The sequence below is a fragment of the Cebus imitator genome, unplaced genomic scaffold (genome assembly GCF_001604975.1).
Source record: "Cebus imitator isolate Cc_AM_T3 unplaced genomic scaffold, Cebus_imitator-1.0 Scaffold124, whole genome shotgun sequence".
NCBI lineage: Eukaryota > Metazoa > Chordata > Mammalia > Primates > Cebidae > Cebus > Cebus imitator.
This window is the reverse complement of record NW_016107439.1, coordinates 70055-87480: the sequence shown is the minus strand read 5'-3', so window position 1 is coordinate 87480 and position 17426 is coordinate 70055. Positions and strand designations below refer to the sequence as shown.

The 17426-nt window shown below is 36.7% G+C and overlaps 1 protein-coding gene across 5 annotated transcripts in view; it reads left to right on the top strand.

Moving 5' to 3' along the window:
• The window catches only part of CEP135 (centrosomal protein 135), an 80362-nt gene that overhangs the window by 35787 nt on the left and 27149 nt on the right, over window positions 1–17426 (top strand). For all 5 annotated transcript variants that reach the window (XM_017540218.2, XM_017540219.2, XM_017540220.2 and 2 more), the window contains 4 exons: window positions 1471–1548; window positions 6912–7063; window positions 11018–11133; window positions 11207–11361. In XM_017540218.2, coding sequence (XP_017395707.1) covers window positions 1471–1548; window positions 6912–7063; window positions 11018–11133; window positions 11207–11361 — 501 coding nt within the window. The remainder of the gene's footprint in view (window positions 1–1470; window positions 1549–6911; window positions 7064–11017; window positions 11134–11206; window positions 11362–17426) is intronic.

The window sequence follows — 17426 nt, the reverse complement described above, 5'->3', positions numbered from 1 at the left end:
TATTCAATAGGTACTGCTTACCGATGAGATCTCAGTTACAGTGAGTTTAAATAACTTGCCCAAGGTCACCCAGCTATGAGTTGCAAGAATCTGGCTTCTGGGCTCATGTTACTTTCTCTTGAATTTGTTTACTTCTTTCCGTTCCCCCGCTTCCATTCTGGTCTGGTCATTGTTCTCTCTCACCTGCATTATTGTATTAATGGCCCCTGTTCTAATCTTGCCTCTCTCAAAGCTATATTTTACACTGAAGTCAGAATTATCTTTCAAAGATATTAATCTGATCATATCACTTCCAATTTAAAATCCATTAGTTGTTTTTGAGGACTTCAGTGATTGGCCCTTGCCTGCCTCAAAGTCTGGCTTCTTTCCCCTAAACTCGTCTCCCCTGTTCACAAGACTCCAAGCTTAATGGACTTTTTCCTGCCTCCAACCTTCTACATAGACTATCGAAAGATTCCTTCACACCTTCCAATCTTCTTGTCCAGCTAATTTCCATTTATCCTTTAGGTCCAGGTCAAACACCGTGTCTTTTGATAGGAAATGAACCCCAGAATCTAGATTCCCTTTGGATATTTTGGCATAAAGTTCCTATTCCTAGCAGAATATTCATGGATTTTATTTTGAGCCCTTATTTAGGTTTTGTCTTTTCTACTGGGCTCCAGTGTCTGTGATGTTAGAGACTTTATCCACTTTACTCACTACTGTATTCCTGATACCTTACTTGGTGCTTGGTATAGAGTATATACTCAATACTTGTTGAGTGATTTAATAAATACATACAGTACAGTGACTCGACCACATGTATAATCCGAACATCAGATGTGTCTGTTTCTTTTTAATGAATAGCATGGTTAGAGATATGAATCCATGCTAGAAAACCTCTCAGTGAACACCAAATTATATTGTTTATTTTAGACTTAGCAGCAGTAAGTTGGGTAAAGTGAAGTTAACAGAAAAATAGTCCCTGTGTTTATACTGTTGGCCAGCCCCTTATTCAAACTCGCATCTCTTACATGGCCCTGTAGTATTCTGTTTCCTGTGTCTTTCTGATCTTGTCTTGTCTTCCTTTGCATTCTGTTTCTCTTACATCTCTTCTTGTGAGGGCATGCTCCTGAGCTTTTTATTTAACCCGCTGGCTTTGTCCTTTTATAGTTGTGCTCTTACGGATTAATCTGTATATATCTTTATAAATGAATCCTTACCAATCTGTGTCTTCTACTACAATCACACATGGAGGTAGAGAGTGTAAAAGATGAGAAACCTATTGTGCCTTTTTTAACCAAAAACATCACTTTTGTAAAATGTCTAATGACTTTCTTTAGAAAGTAATGTCTTACTTTCTAAAACATTTCTGTGTTTTATGAAAGGACAAATACAACATAATAGAACTGTAGACTTGCATTGCTTACTGTGATGGTTTTGTTTTGTTATCTGATACAAATAAACATTTTCTTTAACATTCTTTTTCAGCGTATCGAGGAAATGGGTCTTTATGGAAAATCGGAATTAGAGAAAACTATTGAACATTTGACATGTGTTAATCATCAGGTAATGTATCAAACTGGATTTGGGATATGTTGTGTTATATAAATAACTATGTCAATTACAGTTTTAATATGCTATTTTTAAGTTTTTATTTTTATTTTTTATTTTTATTTTTTGAGATGGAGTTTTGCTGTTGTTGCCCAGGTTGGACTGCAGTGGCGTGATCTCAGCTCACTGTAACCTCTGCCTCCCAGGTTCAAGCGATTCTCCTGCCTCAGCTTCTCGAGTAGCTGGGACTGTAGTCGCCTGCCACCATGCCCAGCTGATTTTTTTTTTTTGTATTTTTAGTAGAGACAAGGTTTCACTGTGTTGGCCAGGCTGGTCTCCAACTCCTGACCTCATGATGTGTCCGCCTCAGCCTCACAACATGCTGGGATTACAAGTATATGAGTCACCATGCCCAGCCTAATACACTGTTTTATACAATTATCATAGCTGGAGATGGTGGTCGAACCTGTAGTCCCAGCTACTTGGGAGGCTGAGGTGGGAGGATCACTGGAGCCCAAGAGTTAGAGGCTGCAGTGAGCCATGATGATGCCACTGCACTCCAGCCTGAGCAACAGAGCAAGACTACAACTCCTTACAAAAACATTACAAAATAATATGCTAGAAAAGTTGTATAACAGCAGTCAGGAGTGTATACTCTGAAGGCTGATTATTTGGGTTCAGATCCATCTTTGTCTCCTATTACCTGTTGGCAAATTACTTGACCTTTCTGTTCCCTGATTTTTTTATTTGTACAGTAAGAATAGTGTTAGTACTTACTTCTTAGGGTTTTCTGAAAATTAAATTAGTTATTACATATAAAGAACTTAGAAGCATTCCTGGTACATCGTAAGCTCTTAGTAGGTATTAGCTATGATCATTGCTATTTTGCTCTTAATAAAAAATCATAGGCCAGGCATGGTGGCTCATGCCTATAATCCCAGCACTTTGGGAGGCCAAGATGAGGTGATCAGTTGAGCCCAGGAGTTTAAGACCAGCCTGGGTAAGACCAGATAGGTCTTACCCATCTCTGCAAAAAAATTTACAAATTGGCCAGGCATGGTGGCATGTACCTGTGGTCCCAGCTAGTTGGGAGGATGAAGTAAGAGGATCACTGGAGCCCAGGAGTTCAAGGCTGCAGTGAGCTGTGATCACACCACTGCTTTCCAGTCTGCGTGACAGAGCAAGACCCTGTCTCTTAAAAAAAAAAAAAAAAAAAAGGAGGGGAAAAAAAAAAAAAAAAAAAAAAAAAAAAAAAAAATCATATAATATAGACATAGAGTAAAAAGAGAAATTTACTTCCATTTTGTATTACTCTCTCTAGAGATAGGATTTTTAACAATTTGGTATATTTTTGTTTTTATAATTTCAACTTTTATTTTAGATTCAGGAGTACACGTGGGGTTTGTTATTATAGGTATACTGTGTGATGTTGTACAATTGATCCCATCACCCATGTAGTGAGCATAGTACCCAATAGTTTGTCAACCTTTGATGTGTTTTGTTTTAGCTAGTTTCTATTACTATGCCTTCACTATTTTAATTTATTTGCCTTCTATTTCTGTCATCTGGGTTGGTTGATTTGTCACCTCATCCTGGACTATATTTTTCTGTGTCTTTGTGTGCCTGGTAATTTAATTTTAGATTGGATGTCAGCCATTGTGAATCTTACCTTCTTGGTTATTCGATAGTTTGTATTACTGTAAATACTCGAGGTTTGTTCTGGGATGCAGTTAAATTACATGGAAGTAGCCTGATCCTTTAGTCTTACCTTTAAGGTTTCTTAGGTGGGATCAAAGTAGCATTTAGTCTTGGACTAATTTTGTTTCACTACTGAAATAAACCCTTTTGCGTATGCTACTTGTTGCCCTATGGATTATGAGGTTTTCAAGTGACTGATGGGCACAGGAACTTTTCCTGGCCATACATGAGCTCTGAGTATTATTCCCTCTAATTTGTTCATGGTTCTTTCCCTGGCCTTTGGTAGTTTTCTCTGTGCTGAGCTCTCCTCAGCCAAAGACTCAGAGGGTACCCTTTATAGATCTATGGAGCTCTCACTCTTTGCATCTCTCCTCTAGTGTCTGTCCTGCAAACTTGAGCTGCCTTGGCCTTTTTTGACTCTGATGTCTGTCTTCTGAACTTAGGACAGACCGCTGGGTTCCATGTGGGTTCCTTTCCCTGTGCCACAGTCTGGAAATACTCCAGGCAATAAGCTGGAGCAAGTGTAAAGCTCATCACATTTGTTTCCTGTCTCTCAGAAGTCACTGGTCATTATTGCCTGATGTGTAGTGTCCTGAAAACCATTGTTTCATATATTTCATCCGACTTTTTAGTTATTTCAGGCAAGAGAGTAAATCTGGTCCCTATCACTCCAGCTTGACCAGAAGCTAAAATCGATAATTAATAAACTGGAAAATACATCTGAAGAAAGTATTAGAAGTCATCGGAAAGAAACAAAGTATTTTAAAAGTTAAAATGTTGGAGAATAGGGTAAGAAGATCTAATACGTTGATTAATACTTAGAGCTCAAGGAGGATATAATAGAATGTGGGAAAGGCAGTATTTGAAGAGATAATGACTGATGATTTTCTAGATATGAAAACACGGGAACTCTCTGATTCAAAATGAATTTCAAAAGCATGACAAATCCTAAACAAGATAAATGAAAAGAAAATGCATACAATTTTGTAGTCATGAATAATACAAGACATCTATGGATAAATCTACAGAATCTTCATAGGAAACATTATGCAACCATATTGAAAGTCGTTAAAGAAAGCCTAAATAAGTGGAGGATTTTATCAGGTTTATAAAAAAGGTTATAAAAATAACATAAATTTTCCCCAACTTGGATCTATAGAGTTGAGGTAGTTCCAGTTGAAATCCCAGGAAGGTTTTGTGGGGGCAAGGGGGAAGAATTGACAATAGATCTTAAAATTTATGTGGAAGCAAAAAGCCAAGCATCACATAGAAAGTTTAAAGAACAACATGGTGCTAGACTTGCCCTCCCAGATGTGAAGCCTTTAGAGTCATAGTAAGACATAATAGGCCAGGTGTGGTGGCTCACACCTGTAATCCTAGCACTTTAGGAGGCTGAGGCGGGAGGATCACTTGAGGTTAGGAGTTCAAGATCGGCCTGGTCAACATGGTGAGACTTCATCACTACTAAAAATACAGAAATTAGCCAGGCAAGGTGGCATATACCTGTAGTCCCAGCTACTTGGGAGGCAGAGGCAGGAGAATCACTTGAACTCTGGAGGTAGAGGTTGCAGTGAGCTGAGATCGTGCCACTGCACTCCAGCCTGGGCGACAGAACGAGACTCTGTCTCAAAAGCAAAAAACAAACAAAAACCCTGTGAGCCAACAATTCCCTTTCTATATATGTACCGTTGATGGAGCTCAGCAAAATATGATCTCCAGGGCATATGCAGCCTCCAGTCTGTTTTTGCTTCACGGCTTTGCTCGTTTATTTACATATTGTCTGTGGCTGCCTTTGTGCTATGATGGAGTTGTGGTAGGGCTGGCAAAACTGCCTTTTCTCTTGGAGATTTTTTTTCTTTAGATAGTAACTGACTTTGTTTTGGATTGCTTTTCTTTTTGTTACCTGGTTTTCCTTGAACCTATTGCTAAATTTTGTCAAGAGTTCCAGTGTATCTGACTTACGCCTTTAAATATGTTTTGAATATAAAAACATCAGTTTCAGTTTTTTCATCTGAAAACCTCACTTTCTGAGCTGTGTATTCTTATTCCTGTACTGTCTTTTTAGCAATTCTTTCAGAGGGAGGGGAGATAAAATATGTGTGGTCAGTCCACACTTTTAACTAGAAGACTTACATTTATTACTAATATTTGTTTTAAAATTTAAATATAGGTCATTTTTCCATCTAGAATTTATTTTTTATGTAAAATAAAGAAGAAATCCTGCTCCGTTTTTTTCTCCAATGAGTGGTTTGTCCCTACACTTATTTATTTTAAAGAGACAGAGCCTTGCCCTGCTGCCCAGGCAGAAGTGCTATTGTATGATCATAGCTCACTGCTGCCTCTAACTGTGGGGCTCAAGTGATCCTCCTACCTCAGCCTCCCTAGTATCTAGGACTACAGGTATACCACCATGCCCAGCTGATTTTTTAAAAAGTTGTAGAGACAGAATCTTACGATATTTCCCAGACTGGTCTCAAACTCCTGACCTCAAGCAATCCTCCTGGCCTCAAGTGATCCTCTTGCATTGGCCTCCCAAAGTACTAGGATTACAGGAGTGAGCTACCACACCCAGCTCCCTACTCATTTTTTAAAGTTTATCCTTTTTCCTACTTCCCAAAAATTTGCTGTCGTTTCTAAATTTATATCTGTACGTGATGTTTTTCACTGTTTTCACTTTCATATGTTTGCTTGTGCATTTGTATGTAAAATCTTCATTGTTTTAATTATAACTTTTTTTTTTTTGGAGACAGAGTCTCGCTCTGTCACCCGGGTTGGAGCGCAGTGTTCCGATCTCAGCTCACTGCAACCTCTACCTCCCAGGTTCAAGTGATTCTCCTGCCTCAGCCTCCCTAGTAGCTGGGACTGCACGCCACCACACGTGGCTAATTTTTTGTATTTTTTTAGTAGAGACGGGTTTTCGCCATGTTAGCCAGGATGGTCTTGATCTCTTGACCTCATGATCCACCCACCTCGGCCTCTCATATAATAACTTTATTGCTTGTTTTGATATCTTATAAAGCAAGTATACTTGTATTTTTTCCAAAAAGATTTTTTTTTCTTTTTTTTCTTTTTTTTTCTTTTGTAAATGAGTTAAGAACCAAATCTAGGTCATTCTCCTTTTAAAAAAAGGATCTATCAGAATTTTTATTGGAATTCCACTGAATTTACTATTATTTGAGGAAAGTTTAATACTATAATATTGTGCTCCCATCAAGAAACATCATGTGCCTTTACATTATGTCAGGTTATGTTCTGTGCTCTTCAGGAAAATTACTCTGTTTGTTCACATAAATCTTGCCCACTTTGTGTTTGAGTTACAATGCTTTGTGCCATTTTTTCCCCCCTCAGTTTAGTCCTACTTACTTACTGTGTTTTAGAAATTCCTCAAAATTTTCACTCTGCTAGTGGTTTCCCTTCTGGTGTTTCATTGCTGTTATGGATATATTCTTTTCTCTTTTTGCTTTTTATTTTTTGTTTGTATCTTTAATAATAGTGAGGAGAGAGAAATTTTATGCTCATTCTGACTCCTAGAACCTAAACTGTACACATGACTCTTAAAGTTTTTTTTTAAGTAAATATATTTGCTTGGTTTTCTTCCAGAAATATTATTTGAGTGCCTAAGAAAAATATAATTAACATATTAAGATATATACCTATTATTTTTTAAATTTAAATTATAGCTTGAAAGCGAAAAATATGAATTAAAGTCTAAAGTATTAATAATGAAAGAAACAATAGAGTCGTTAGAGAACAAATTAAAAGTCCAAGCTCAAAAGTTGAGCCATGTGGCTGGTGACTCATCTCATCAGAAAACAGAGGTGAACTCACTTAGGTAAGTTTATTCAACATTTTCTAATTTCATTTCTGGGAATGTGTTTGTGGTTATATAAAGTTTATAACCATGGCATTTTGGACTGGGCCTTTGTGCCATAGTTTCAGAAGTTGGCTTTGCAGCAGACTCACCTGGGAGCTTTTGAAAAGTATGAATTTAGGGGGCTGATTTCTGGAAGTTCTAATTCACCGAAAATCTACTGGGGTAGGTTTTGGGTATCTGTATTTTTCAAAAGAAATTTCACAGATTAATATGATTGCAGGCAAGGTTTTTCAACCTCCTTCCTTTTGAAATCCTCTTAAATATTTCAGATCATTTGTATTCCATAGCGTAAGATTGCTGAAAATTACAGAATTGCTTACTGCCTATGCCATTTTCTTTCTCTTTCTTGCCTCTTTCAAAGAAATGTAAAGTCAGAGAATTTATCTATTTTTAACCTTTTCTGACTTAGAAATGTTTAAGTAGGGAGGTGAGACATATGACTAGTATTCCTTTTAGGAAGCTAACTCTGGTGGAAATACGGAACATGGATTTGAAATCTTAGAGATTGATGGCAAATAAAGAAGACCGAGGATCTGGACTGAAGCAGTGGTAATGAACTCAGAGAACAGAGATCAAATTTAAGAAACGCTTCTTACATAAAATCAAAAGGTTTGGATAACTAATATGGGGCTGAGAAATACAATAAGTAGAAGATTTGCCTTAGCATATTGGGTTGTTAGTAGTCATTAATTAATTAAGAATACAGAAGATTCAAGGAAACAAAAGACAAACGAAGCTTTTTTCTGATCAGGGTAGCTGCAATAAGTAAAAAGATACTGAAAGTTGGAAGAAGGGGACCACTCTGAAGAGTCTGAGGAAATACCTCTCTAAATTACATTTGCAGTCAGAATTAGAAAAAGATTTTCACATGTCAGTGAGACATTACATCTGTGAAACAATCATGAAACAGTGACAACTTGGGATCAGAAAGAATTATAATAATGATACTTTTAAAAAAAGAGTAACAAATTAAAACTGAAAAGTTAATGAATGGCATTGGATATTGCAGAAACGTGAGTTGGTGAAATAGAAAACAAACTAATGAAAGTCACGCCAGAACTCCAAAAAACAAAAATAAATGGTGAGAAAAAAGACATAGATCCAATATACAAAAAACTAGGAATCACAAAAGTTTACAGTAAACAGAGTAAATGTGAGAATCAAAGCAATTAGGAAAAGAAAGGTCTGAGACTGTAGTTCATAAGGGTTCTGATTAGCCAACGACTTAATGAAATAAGACCAAGAACTGGGTGTGTCTAGTTAATTAAGGAGCACTACATTAGTAACTCTTAAAGAGCATCTCCAGTTTTGCTCTTTAGCTTTTTTGACTATAGTTTTGATAGGTTAGACCTCAGGAAGAACTAAAGTAGATACTACTTTTTTCTTTTCTTTTTTATGCAAGAGTAGAGCCAAATAGACCAGTATCTCCTCTGGCTCATGTCTGGATTCAGCTCCAAAGTACAGATAACATGGTATATTCTTGTCATCCACAATTTCACTTTTGTGTCCAGCTGACTGGATCTAGCATTTAATCCATTTTGCTTTTCCTTGAGATTATAGCTGAAACGCCTTTTTTCCTCACACGAGGCTTTTTCCAGTCTTAGAAGGCAGAGCTCTCATTGCCCTCTCTTGGATAACCTAACCTATAGCTCCTTTGGAGTTTTATTTCTTGTACTAATACTAATATCCTTTTCTCTTGTGAGCTCAATCTACCTCTTCCTTCACCTAGGAGTAATTCAGTCACTGTGCCATTGTGAGAATTTTTGTCTACCTTTTTACCAGGTTACCTTATATACCCTGGGGATATGGCATTATTTCATAAATTTGTTTTGCTCTAACAGAGAAATATGACTTGTCTCTCAGGAAAGTGTATATCAATCATATTCTCTGTATCAATAAGTAGTATTAGAACCATGAGTTGAACCATCGAATCCAAGTCCAAAGCAAAACCAAAGACAAACCGTAATAGCCAGCACTCTTGGGAAGCAAAATCATGTTATCTGAACCTCTTGCCACTTTCAACATGATTAATAGAGCTCTTGCTACCCTTCTGATGACAGCGCATTCTCTTTTCCTTGACATAAAGACATTTAAGCAGCTGAGACTCAGGGCAGGGCATGGTGGCTCATGCCTGTAATGTCAACACTTTGGGAGGCCAAGGTGGGAGGATTACTTGAGCCCAAGAATTCAAGAGCAGCCTGGACAACATGGGGAAATCTCATCTCTGCAAAAAATACAAAAATCAGCCAGGCATGGTAGCATGTGCCTATATCCCCAGCTACCTGAGAGACTGAGGCAGGAGGATTGCTTGAGCCTAGGAGTTCAAGGCTACAGTGAGCTGTTATCATGCCACTCTACTCCAGCCTGGGCGACAGAGACTGTCTCAGGCAGGTAAGGCATATGTTCCTTTCCATTTCCCTGAGGTACCTATCTTCTTTTTCCCTTCCTGCGTCAAGCTTTTTTCACCAAATTACCAACAAACAGACTTTTCTATATCAACCATAATCTTTAATTCTCCAAATAGAGAATCTTTTGTCTAAGTTCTTTATCTGTTGTCAGAGGACATAATATAAAACCTCATTTTTTAACCACATCTTAAATTACTATCATTCCCTTTAATTGCATTGTTTGATGAGATCGGGCATTTCATACCCCAAATCAAAGCCACATAACACTGTAAGGGAGCTTCTGTCTACCCAGGAAGGATAGTTTCACAGAGCATGCTAGCCAGTCTTTAGAGCTGGGGTCAACAGTCTTTTTTTTGTAAATAGACAAGAGTCAATATTTTAGACCAAGTTTATCCAACCCACCGTATTTCGTTGTTATTCTGTTTTGTTTCGTTTTGTTTTGTTTTGTTTTAGGCTTTCAGCAGCCTGAAGTCATGGTTTTTAGTTTCTATCTCTAGTAATAAGCGAAAAAGAGGGATGAGAAAGACTTTACTGGCCCAACAAGAAACAGAACCTAAGAACCCATGACTGTATTACTCCCTTGGACACCCTGAGACTATGCGGGCTACATAGTTTATGTCACACCTACTTAACACTGCCTTTGTAGCCTGAAAGTAGCTCTAGACAGTATATAAAATGAAGTAGTGTGGTTGTGTTATAATAGTTCATTATGGACACTGAAATTTGGATTTCATATAATTTTCATATGTCACAAAATAATAATTTTCTGTTGAAAAATTTTTTTAGTCATTTAAGCATGTAAAAACCATACTACTCAGGCCTTACAGAAATTGGCATCCAGCTATAGTTTGTCAACCCCTGCTCAAGGAAAAATTGTTTCCAGCCCAGTTGGACAACTCACTTTTCTCAATCAACCCCTAGGAAACATCCTTATGCCTCACAACTGCCAGCTATGAGGCTCTAAACAGTGAGAATCCTGCAGCTGAAAATACTGTCAGACTGTCTTCAATTCACCTTAGTCTTTATCTGTGTATGTTCAAAACCAGAGGGTATACTCTTATCTAGGATCAAATAAATGCTGTAGCAGATTTTCCTGGAAATTACCCATAAACTCTAGCCAATATATATTAGTTGTTTTACTAGGATTTCTTTAGATGTATTCAGAAAACCAATTGTAACTAGTCTCCCATGAGAAGTATTTATTTGTTAAGGTAATTGATAACCATTTTATTTTACTTTACTTATTTTTGAGACAGGGTCTCACCCTGTCAGGCTGGAGTGCAGTGGCACAATCATGAAAGATGGAACCATTTTGAAGAAGAATGGTAGACAGCAGGAAATAATAATATATAATGCCATTGATTATACTGGAAGAGCTTTAAAATAAAAAATAACAGAAACTTTAAAAATAAGACCTCAAAATATTTTTAAGACATCTCATTTTTTGAAAGTATTTCTATGAGAGATAAAGAATACCATTTGTTTTTATCCACTGATTCTTTAGGATGGTGAATGAGCAGCTACAGCGGTCACTTGATGACTGTCAGCACCGACTTTCCATAAAAAGGAGTGAACTTGACTCAGCCCAAGCACAAATTAAAATACTGGAGGAAAAAATAGGTAAATGTTTTAAAATTTTCTTTCTGCAAATCCTAATATACTTTGTCTAACAAACATTTCTTTTCATTTATAGATGAACTAAACCTTAAGATGACTTCACAGGATGAGGAGGCTCATGTAATGAAAAAGACCATTGGTGTTATTGATAAAGAAAAAGACTTTCTCCAGGATACTGTAGATGAGAAGACAGAAAAGATCGCAAATTTGCAAGAAAACCTAGCTAATAAAGTATGTGATTGTTTTATATAATTTTCCAGCATCCAAACAGAAAAGGTTATTTTGTTTGTTTGTTTTTGACATGAGATCTCACTCTGTCTCCCAGGCTGGAGTGCAGTGGCATGATCACAGCTCACTGTAGCCTCTACCTCTTGGACTCAAGCAGTCCTCCCACCTCAGCCTCCCAAGTAGCTGGGACTATGGGCGTATGCCACTCTGCCTGGCTAATTTTAAAAAAAAATTTTGTGGAGATAGGGTCTTACTGTGTTGCCCAAGGTAAACTCCTGGGCTTAAGCAGTCCTCCCACCTTGACCTCCCAAAGTATTGGAATTATATGCATGAGGCACTACCCCTGGCTAGAAAAGATTATTTTATTTTCATATATGCATTTCTTTTTTTTTAAAGGTTTATTTACTTTTGCTCAGGTGTGGTGGCTCACACCTGTAATCCCAGCACTATGGTGTGCCAAGGCAGGGGGATTGCTTGAGCTCAGGAGTTCAAGACAAGCCTGGGCTACATGGTGAGACTCCATCTCTACCAAAAATAAAAAAAAATTAGCCAAGCATGGTGGTGTACACCTGTGGTCCCAGCTCTCAGCAGGCTAAGGTGGAAAGATCACTTGAGCCCAGAGGCAGAGGTTGCACTGAGCTGAGATCATGCCACTGCATTCCTGCCTGGTGACACAGCAGGATCCTGCCTCAAAAAAAAAAAAAAATATATATATATATATATATATGTATATATATATCTTTTCACATGGGACAGGAACACAGGTTCTTTCCAGTGATGTCTATAGGAAGTAGGTTCTGACCTGCCAGCAGCATTTCACTGAATGAGTGTTTTGTTGACTAGTGAAGAGAGTGCTCCCTTTAAGCCTTTATTGGACCTGGGTATTCTTACCTGCCTTCCTGCAACTTTCTATGGGATTGCTAATGTCAAAGAAGATAGAGATCAAGTTCAGTCTGGGGTGAATTAAANAAAAAAAAAAAAAAAAACTAAATACATAAAAATTTATGTACTTTTATTGGTACATATGAGATATACATATTTTTGGGTTACATATGGTAATTTGAGACATATAATTAAGTCAGGGTAATTGGGATATTTATCACTTAATTTTTTTCTTTATGCTAGGAATGTTTGAATTATTCTTTTCTAGCTGTTTTGAAATGTATGCTGGATTAGTGTTAACTAGTGTCACCCTATTGATATCTATCGAATACCAGGTCTTATTTCTTCTAAGCATATATTTGGTGCCCATTAATTAACCTCTTTTCACGTCTCCTCCCTCTTCCTTTTACTGGTCTTTGGTAACCACCAGTCTGTTCCCTGTTTTCATCAGATCCACTTTTTAGCACCCACATATGAGTGAGAACAAGCAGTGTTTGTCTTTCTGTGTTTGACACGTTTCACTTACCATAATGACGTCCAGTTCCATCCATGCTGCTGCAAATGGCAGCATTTCATTCATTTTCATGGCTGAATAATATTTCCTGTTTATGTATACCAGGGGCAGATATTTCTTTGATATATTGATTTCCTCTCTTTCAGATGTTTACTCAGTAGTGGAATTTCAGGATTGTATGGTAGTTCTGTTTTTAGTTTTTTGAGGAACTGTCATACACTATTTTCCATAGTGGCTATACTGATTTACATTCCCACCAGCAGCATACAAGAGTTCGCATTTCTCCACATCCTCGCCAGCATCTGTTATTCCCCATCTTTTTGATAAAAGCTATTCTAACTGGGGTGAGATGATATCTAATTGTGGTTTTCATTTGCATTTCTCTGATAATTAGTCATGTTGAGCATTTTTTCACATGCTTTTTGGCCATTTGTATGCTTTCTTTTGATAACTGTCTATGAAAATCTGTTGCCCGTTTTTAAATTAGATTATTCAGAGCTTAAAAAGCTATTGAGTTGTTTGAGCTCCTTGTATGTTCTTGGTTATTAATCCCTTGTCAAATAGATAGTTTGCAAATATTTTCCCCCATTCTGTGGGTTGTCTCTTTACTTTGTTAATTGGTTCCATTGCTGTGCAGAAGCTTTTTGGCTTGATATAATCCCATTTGTATGTTTTTACTTTTGTTGCCTATGCTTTTAAGTCTTATACAAACAATATTTGCCCACACCAATGTCCTGGAGCATTTCCACAACATTTTCTTCTACTAGTTCCATAGTTTCAGGTCATAGATTCAAGTTTTTAATCCACTTTGATTTGATTTTTGTATATGGTGTGAGATAGGGGTCCAGTTTCATTATTCTGTATATGATTATCCAGTTTTCCCAGCACCATTTATTGAAAAGACTGCCCTTTCCTTATTGCATGTTCTTGGCATCTTTGTTGAAAATGAGTTGGCTTTAAATGTGTAGATTTATATCTGAGTCCTCTATTCTGTTCCATTGTTTTGTGTGTCTGTTTTTATGCCAGTACCATGCTGATTGGATAGCTATATGGTATATTTTGAAGTCAGTTGGTGTGATCTCCTGCTTTGTTCTTTTTGCACAAGATTGCTTTGGCTATTTGGGGTCTTTTGTGGTTCCAATTTACTTGAGGATTTTTTTTTTTTTTCTCTATCTCTGAGGAATGTTGTTTGTATTCTAAAGGGATTACATTGAATCTCTAAATTGCTTTGAGTGGTATTATCAGTTTAACAACATTATTACTTCAATCCATGAGTATGGAATATCCTTCTATTTTTTTTTTATGTCCTCTTCTGTTTCTTTTATTAGTGTTTTATAGTTTTCCTTGTATAGATCTTTCACATCTTTAGTTAAATTGATTCTTAGGTATTTTATATTATTTGAAGCTATTGTAAATAGAATTGCTTTCTTGATTTCTTTTTCAGATTGCTGTTGGAGTATTAAAATGCTGTTGATTTTTATAATCTTGATTTTGTATTGTACAGCTTTACTGAATTTGCCCATTACTTCTAACAGTTTTTAGTGGAGCCTTAAGGTTTTTCTAAATACAAGATTGTGTAGTCTGTATACAAAGCTAATTTGACTTACTGTTTTCCAGTTTGGTTGCCCTTTATTTCTTTATCTTGACTAATTGCTCTGGCTAGGACTTCTGGTATTATGTCAAATAAAAGTGGTGAAAGTGGACATCCTCGGCTTGTTCCAGATCTTAGAGGAAAGGCTTTCAAGTTTTCCCCATTCCGTATTATGTTGGCTCTGGGTTTGTCATATGTGGCCTTTGTTATTTTTAGGTATTTTCTTTCTGTACCATTTGTTGAGGGTTTTTGCAATAAAGGGATGTTGCAATTTATTGAATGCTTTTCAGCATCTATTGAAATGATATATATGCTTTCTGGCTTCTGTTAATGTATCACATTTTTTGATTGTGCATGTTGAACCATCCTTGCATCCTTGGGATGAATCTTACTTGGTCATGGTGAATGATCTTTTTAATTTATTTAAAAGGTATTACCAACCCAAATGCCCATCAATGATAGACTGGATATAGAAAATGTGGCACATATACGCCATGGAATACTGTGCAGCCATAACAAAGGATTAGTTCATGTCCTTTGCAGGGACATGGATGAAGCTGGAAACTATCATTCTTAGCAAACTAACACAAGAACAGAAAACCAAACACTGCGTGTTCTCACTCATAAGTGAGAATTGACCAATGAGAACACATGGACACAGGGAAGGGAACATCACGTACTGGGCCCATCAGGGAATGGGGAGCTAGCAAAGGGATAGCATTAGGAGAAATACCTAATGTAGATGACAGATTGATGGGTGCAGCAAATCACTATGGCACATGTATACCTATGTAACAAACCTTCATGTTCTGTACATGTATCTCAGAACTTAAAGTATAATGATAATTTTTAAAACACCGTGTTGTACACAATAAACTTATACTATTAACTGTCAATAAAATAAAAATTATTTTTTAAATTGAAGAAAAATATTGTTGAATTTAGTTTGCTAGTATTTTGTTGAGGATTTTTACATCTGTGCATGAATGATTTTGGCCTGTAGTTTTCATTTTTTGTTGTGTCTTTGTCTGGTTTTGGTATCAGGGTAATACTGGCCTCGTAGAATGAATCTGGAAGTATTCCACCCTCTTCAATTTTCTTGAAGAGTTTGAGCAGGAATTGGTATTACTTCTTCTTCAGATGTTTGGTAGAGTTCAGCAGTGAAGCCATTATGTCCTGGACCTTACTTTTGTAGAAGACTTTTTATTACAGCTTCTATCTTATTACTTGTTATTGGTTTGTTGAAGTTTTGTATTTCTTCATGGTCCAATCTTGGTAGCTTGTAAGTGTCCAGGAATGTATCCATTTCTTCTAGGTTTTATAATTTGTTGGCATATGATTGTAATTGGCTTTCATGATTCCTTGTATTTCTGTGGTCACAGTTGTGTCCTCTTTTTTGTTTCTTATTTTATTTGTTGGGTCTTCTCTCTTTTTTTCTTAGTCAACCTTAAAGGTTTGTTGACTTTTGTTTATCTTTTTTAAAAACCAACTTTCCATTTCATTGATCTTTTGGATTGTTTTTTAGTCTCAATTTCATTTATTTTTGCTCTGATCTTTTTTCTTTCTTGCCTTCTACTAACTTGGGGTTTGGTTTATTCTTTTCCAGTTCCTTGACATACATACATCATCACTAGGTTGTTTTTTGAAGTCTTTTTTTTGTGCGTGTGACAGAGTCTCACCCTGTTGCCCAGGCTGGAGTGCAGTGGCAAGATCGTGGCTTATTGGAGCCTTGAACTTTCAGACACAAGCAATTCTCCTTCCTTAGCCCCCTAATTAGCTGGTACTACAGATGTGTGCCACCATGCCCAGCTGATTTTTAATTTTTTTGTAGAGGCAGTGTCTTACCATGTTTCCCATGCTGGTCTCGAACTCCTGGGCTCAAGTAGTCCTCTGGCTCTGCCTCCCAAAGTGCTGGGATTATAGACATGAGCCACCATGCCCAGCCTCAACTTTTTTGATACAGACATTTGTTGCTATAAACTTCCCTCTTAGCACTGTTTTTGCTGTATTCCATAGATTTTGGTACATTATATTTCCCTTTTCATTTGTTTAAATTATTAATTGCTTCTTAATTGCTTAATGAGAGGATTGCTTGAGGCCACAAGTTTAACACTAGCCTGGGCAACATAGTGAGACCCCATCTCTACAAAAATAAACAAAAAATTATCTAGGCATGGTGGTATGCACCTGTAGTCCCAGATATTCAGGAACCTGAGGCAGGAGGATCACTGGAGCCCAGGAGTATAAGGCTGTAGTGAGCTATAATCATACTGTTGTACTTCAAGTCTGGGTGATAGAACAAGACCCAGTCTCTAAAAAACAAACAAGCGAAACAAAGCAAAACACCCACAAAGAAAAAGCTCCAAAAAATTCTACACTTTAACTCTGTCTCTCTCTTATTCTGACTTTTAGTTGTCTTAATTTACAAATTTATATATTGACTATGTCTTAACAGGTTGCTGTAGCTGTTCTTTTTGGTAGATTAGTTTTTTAGGCTTCATACTAGAATTATAAGTAGATTGTATACCACAGTTACAGTATTATTCTGGGGTTGTCTCTGAATTTAATTTTACCAGTGGGTTTTATATCTTCAAATGTTTTCTTTTTGCACATTAGCAAGTTTTTTTCTTTCAAATTAAAGAACTCCCCTAGCATTTCTTATAAGATGTGCCTGTTTGTGGTAAATTCTCTTAGCTTTTGTTTATCTGGAAAGGACTTTATCTCTTTTTCATATTTGAAGGATCCTTTTGCTGGATAACATATTCATGTATGGCAGTTGTTTTCTTTTAGACCTTTGAAAATGATAGTCTACTTCCTCTTGGCCTGTATGGTTTCTTTTGAGAAGTCTGTTTCTAGATGAATTGGAATTCCTTTATATGTTATTTGCTTTTCTCTTTCTACTTTTAGGAACCTATCTTTGTCCTTGGCCTTGGAGAGTTTTTTATGTGCCTTGGGGCAGTCTTTTTTTGGATTGAATCTAGTTGGTGTTCTCTGACCTTCCTGTACCAGGAAATTTATCTTTCTCAAGTTTTGGAAAGTGTTCTGTTATTATTATTATTTTTTTTTTTTTTTTTTTTTTTT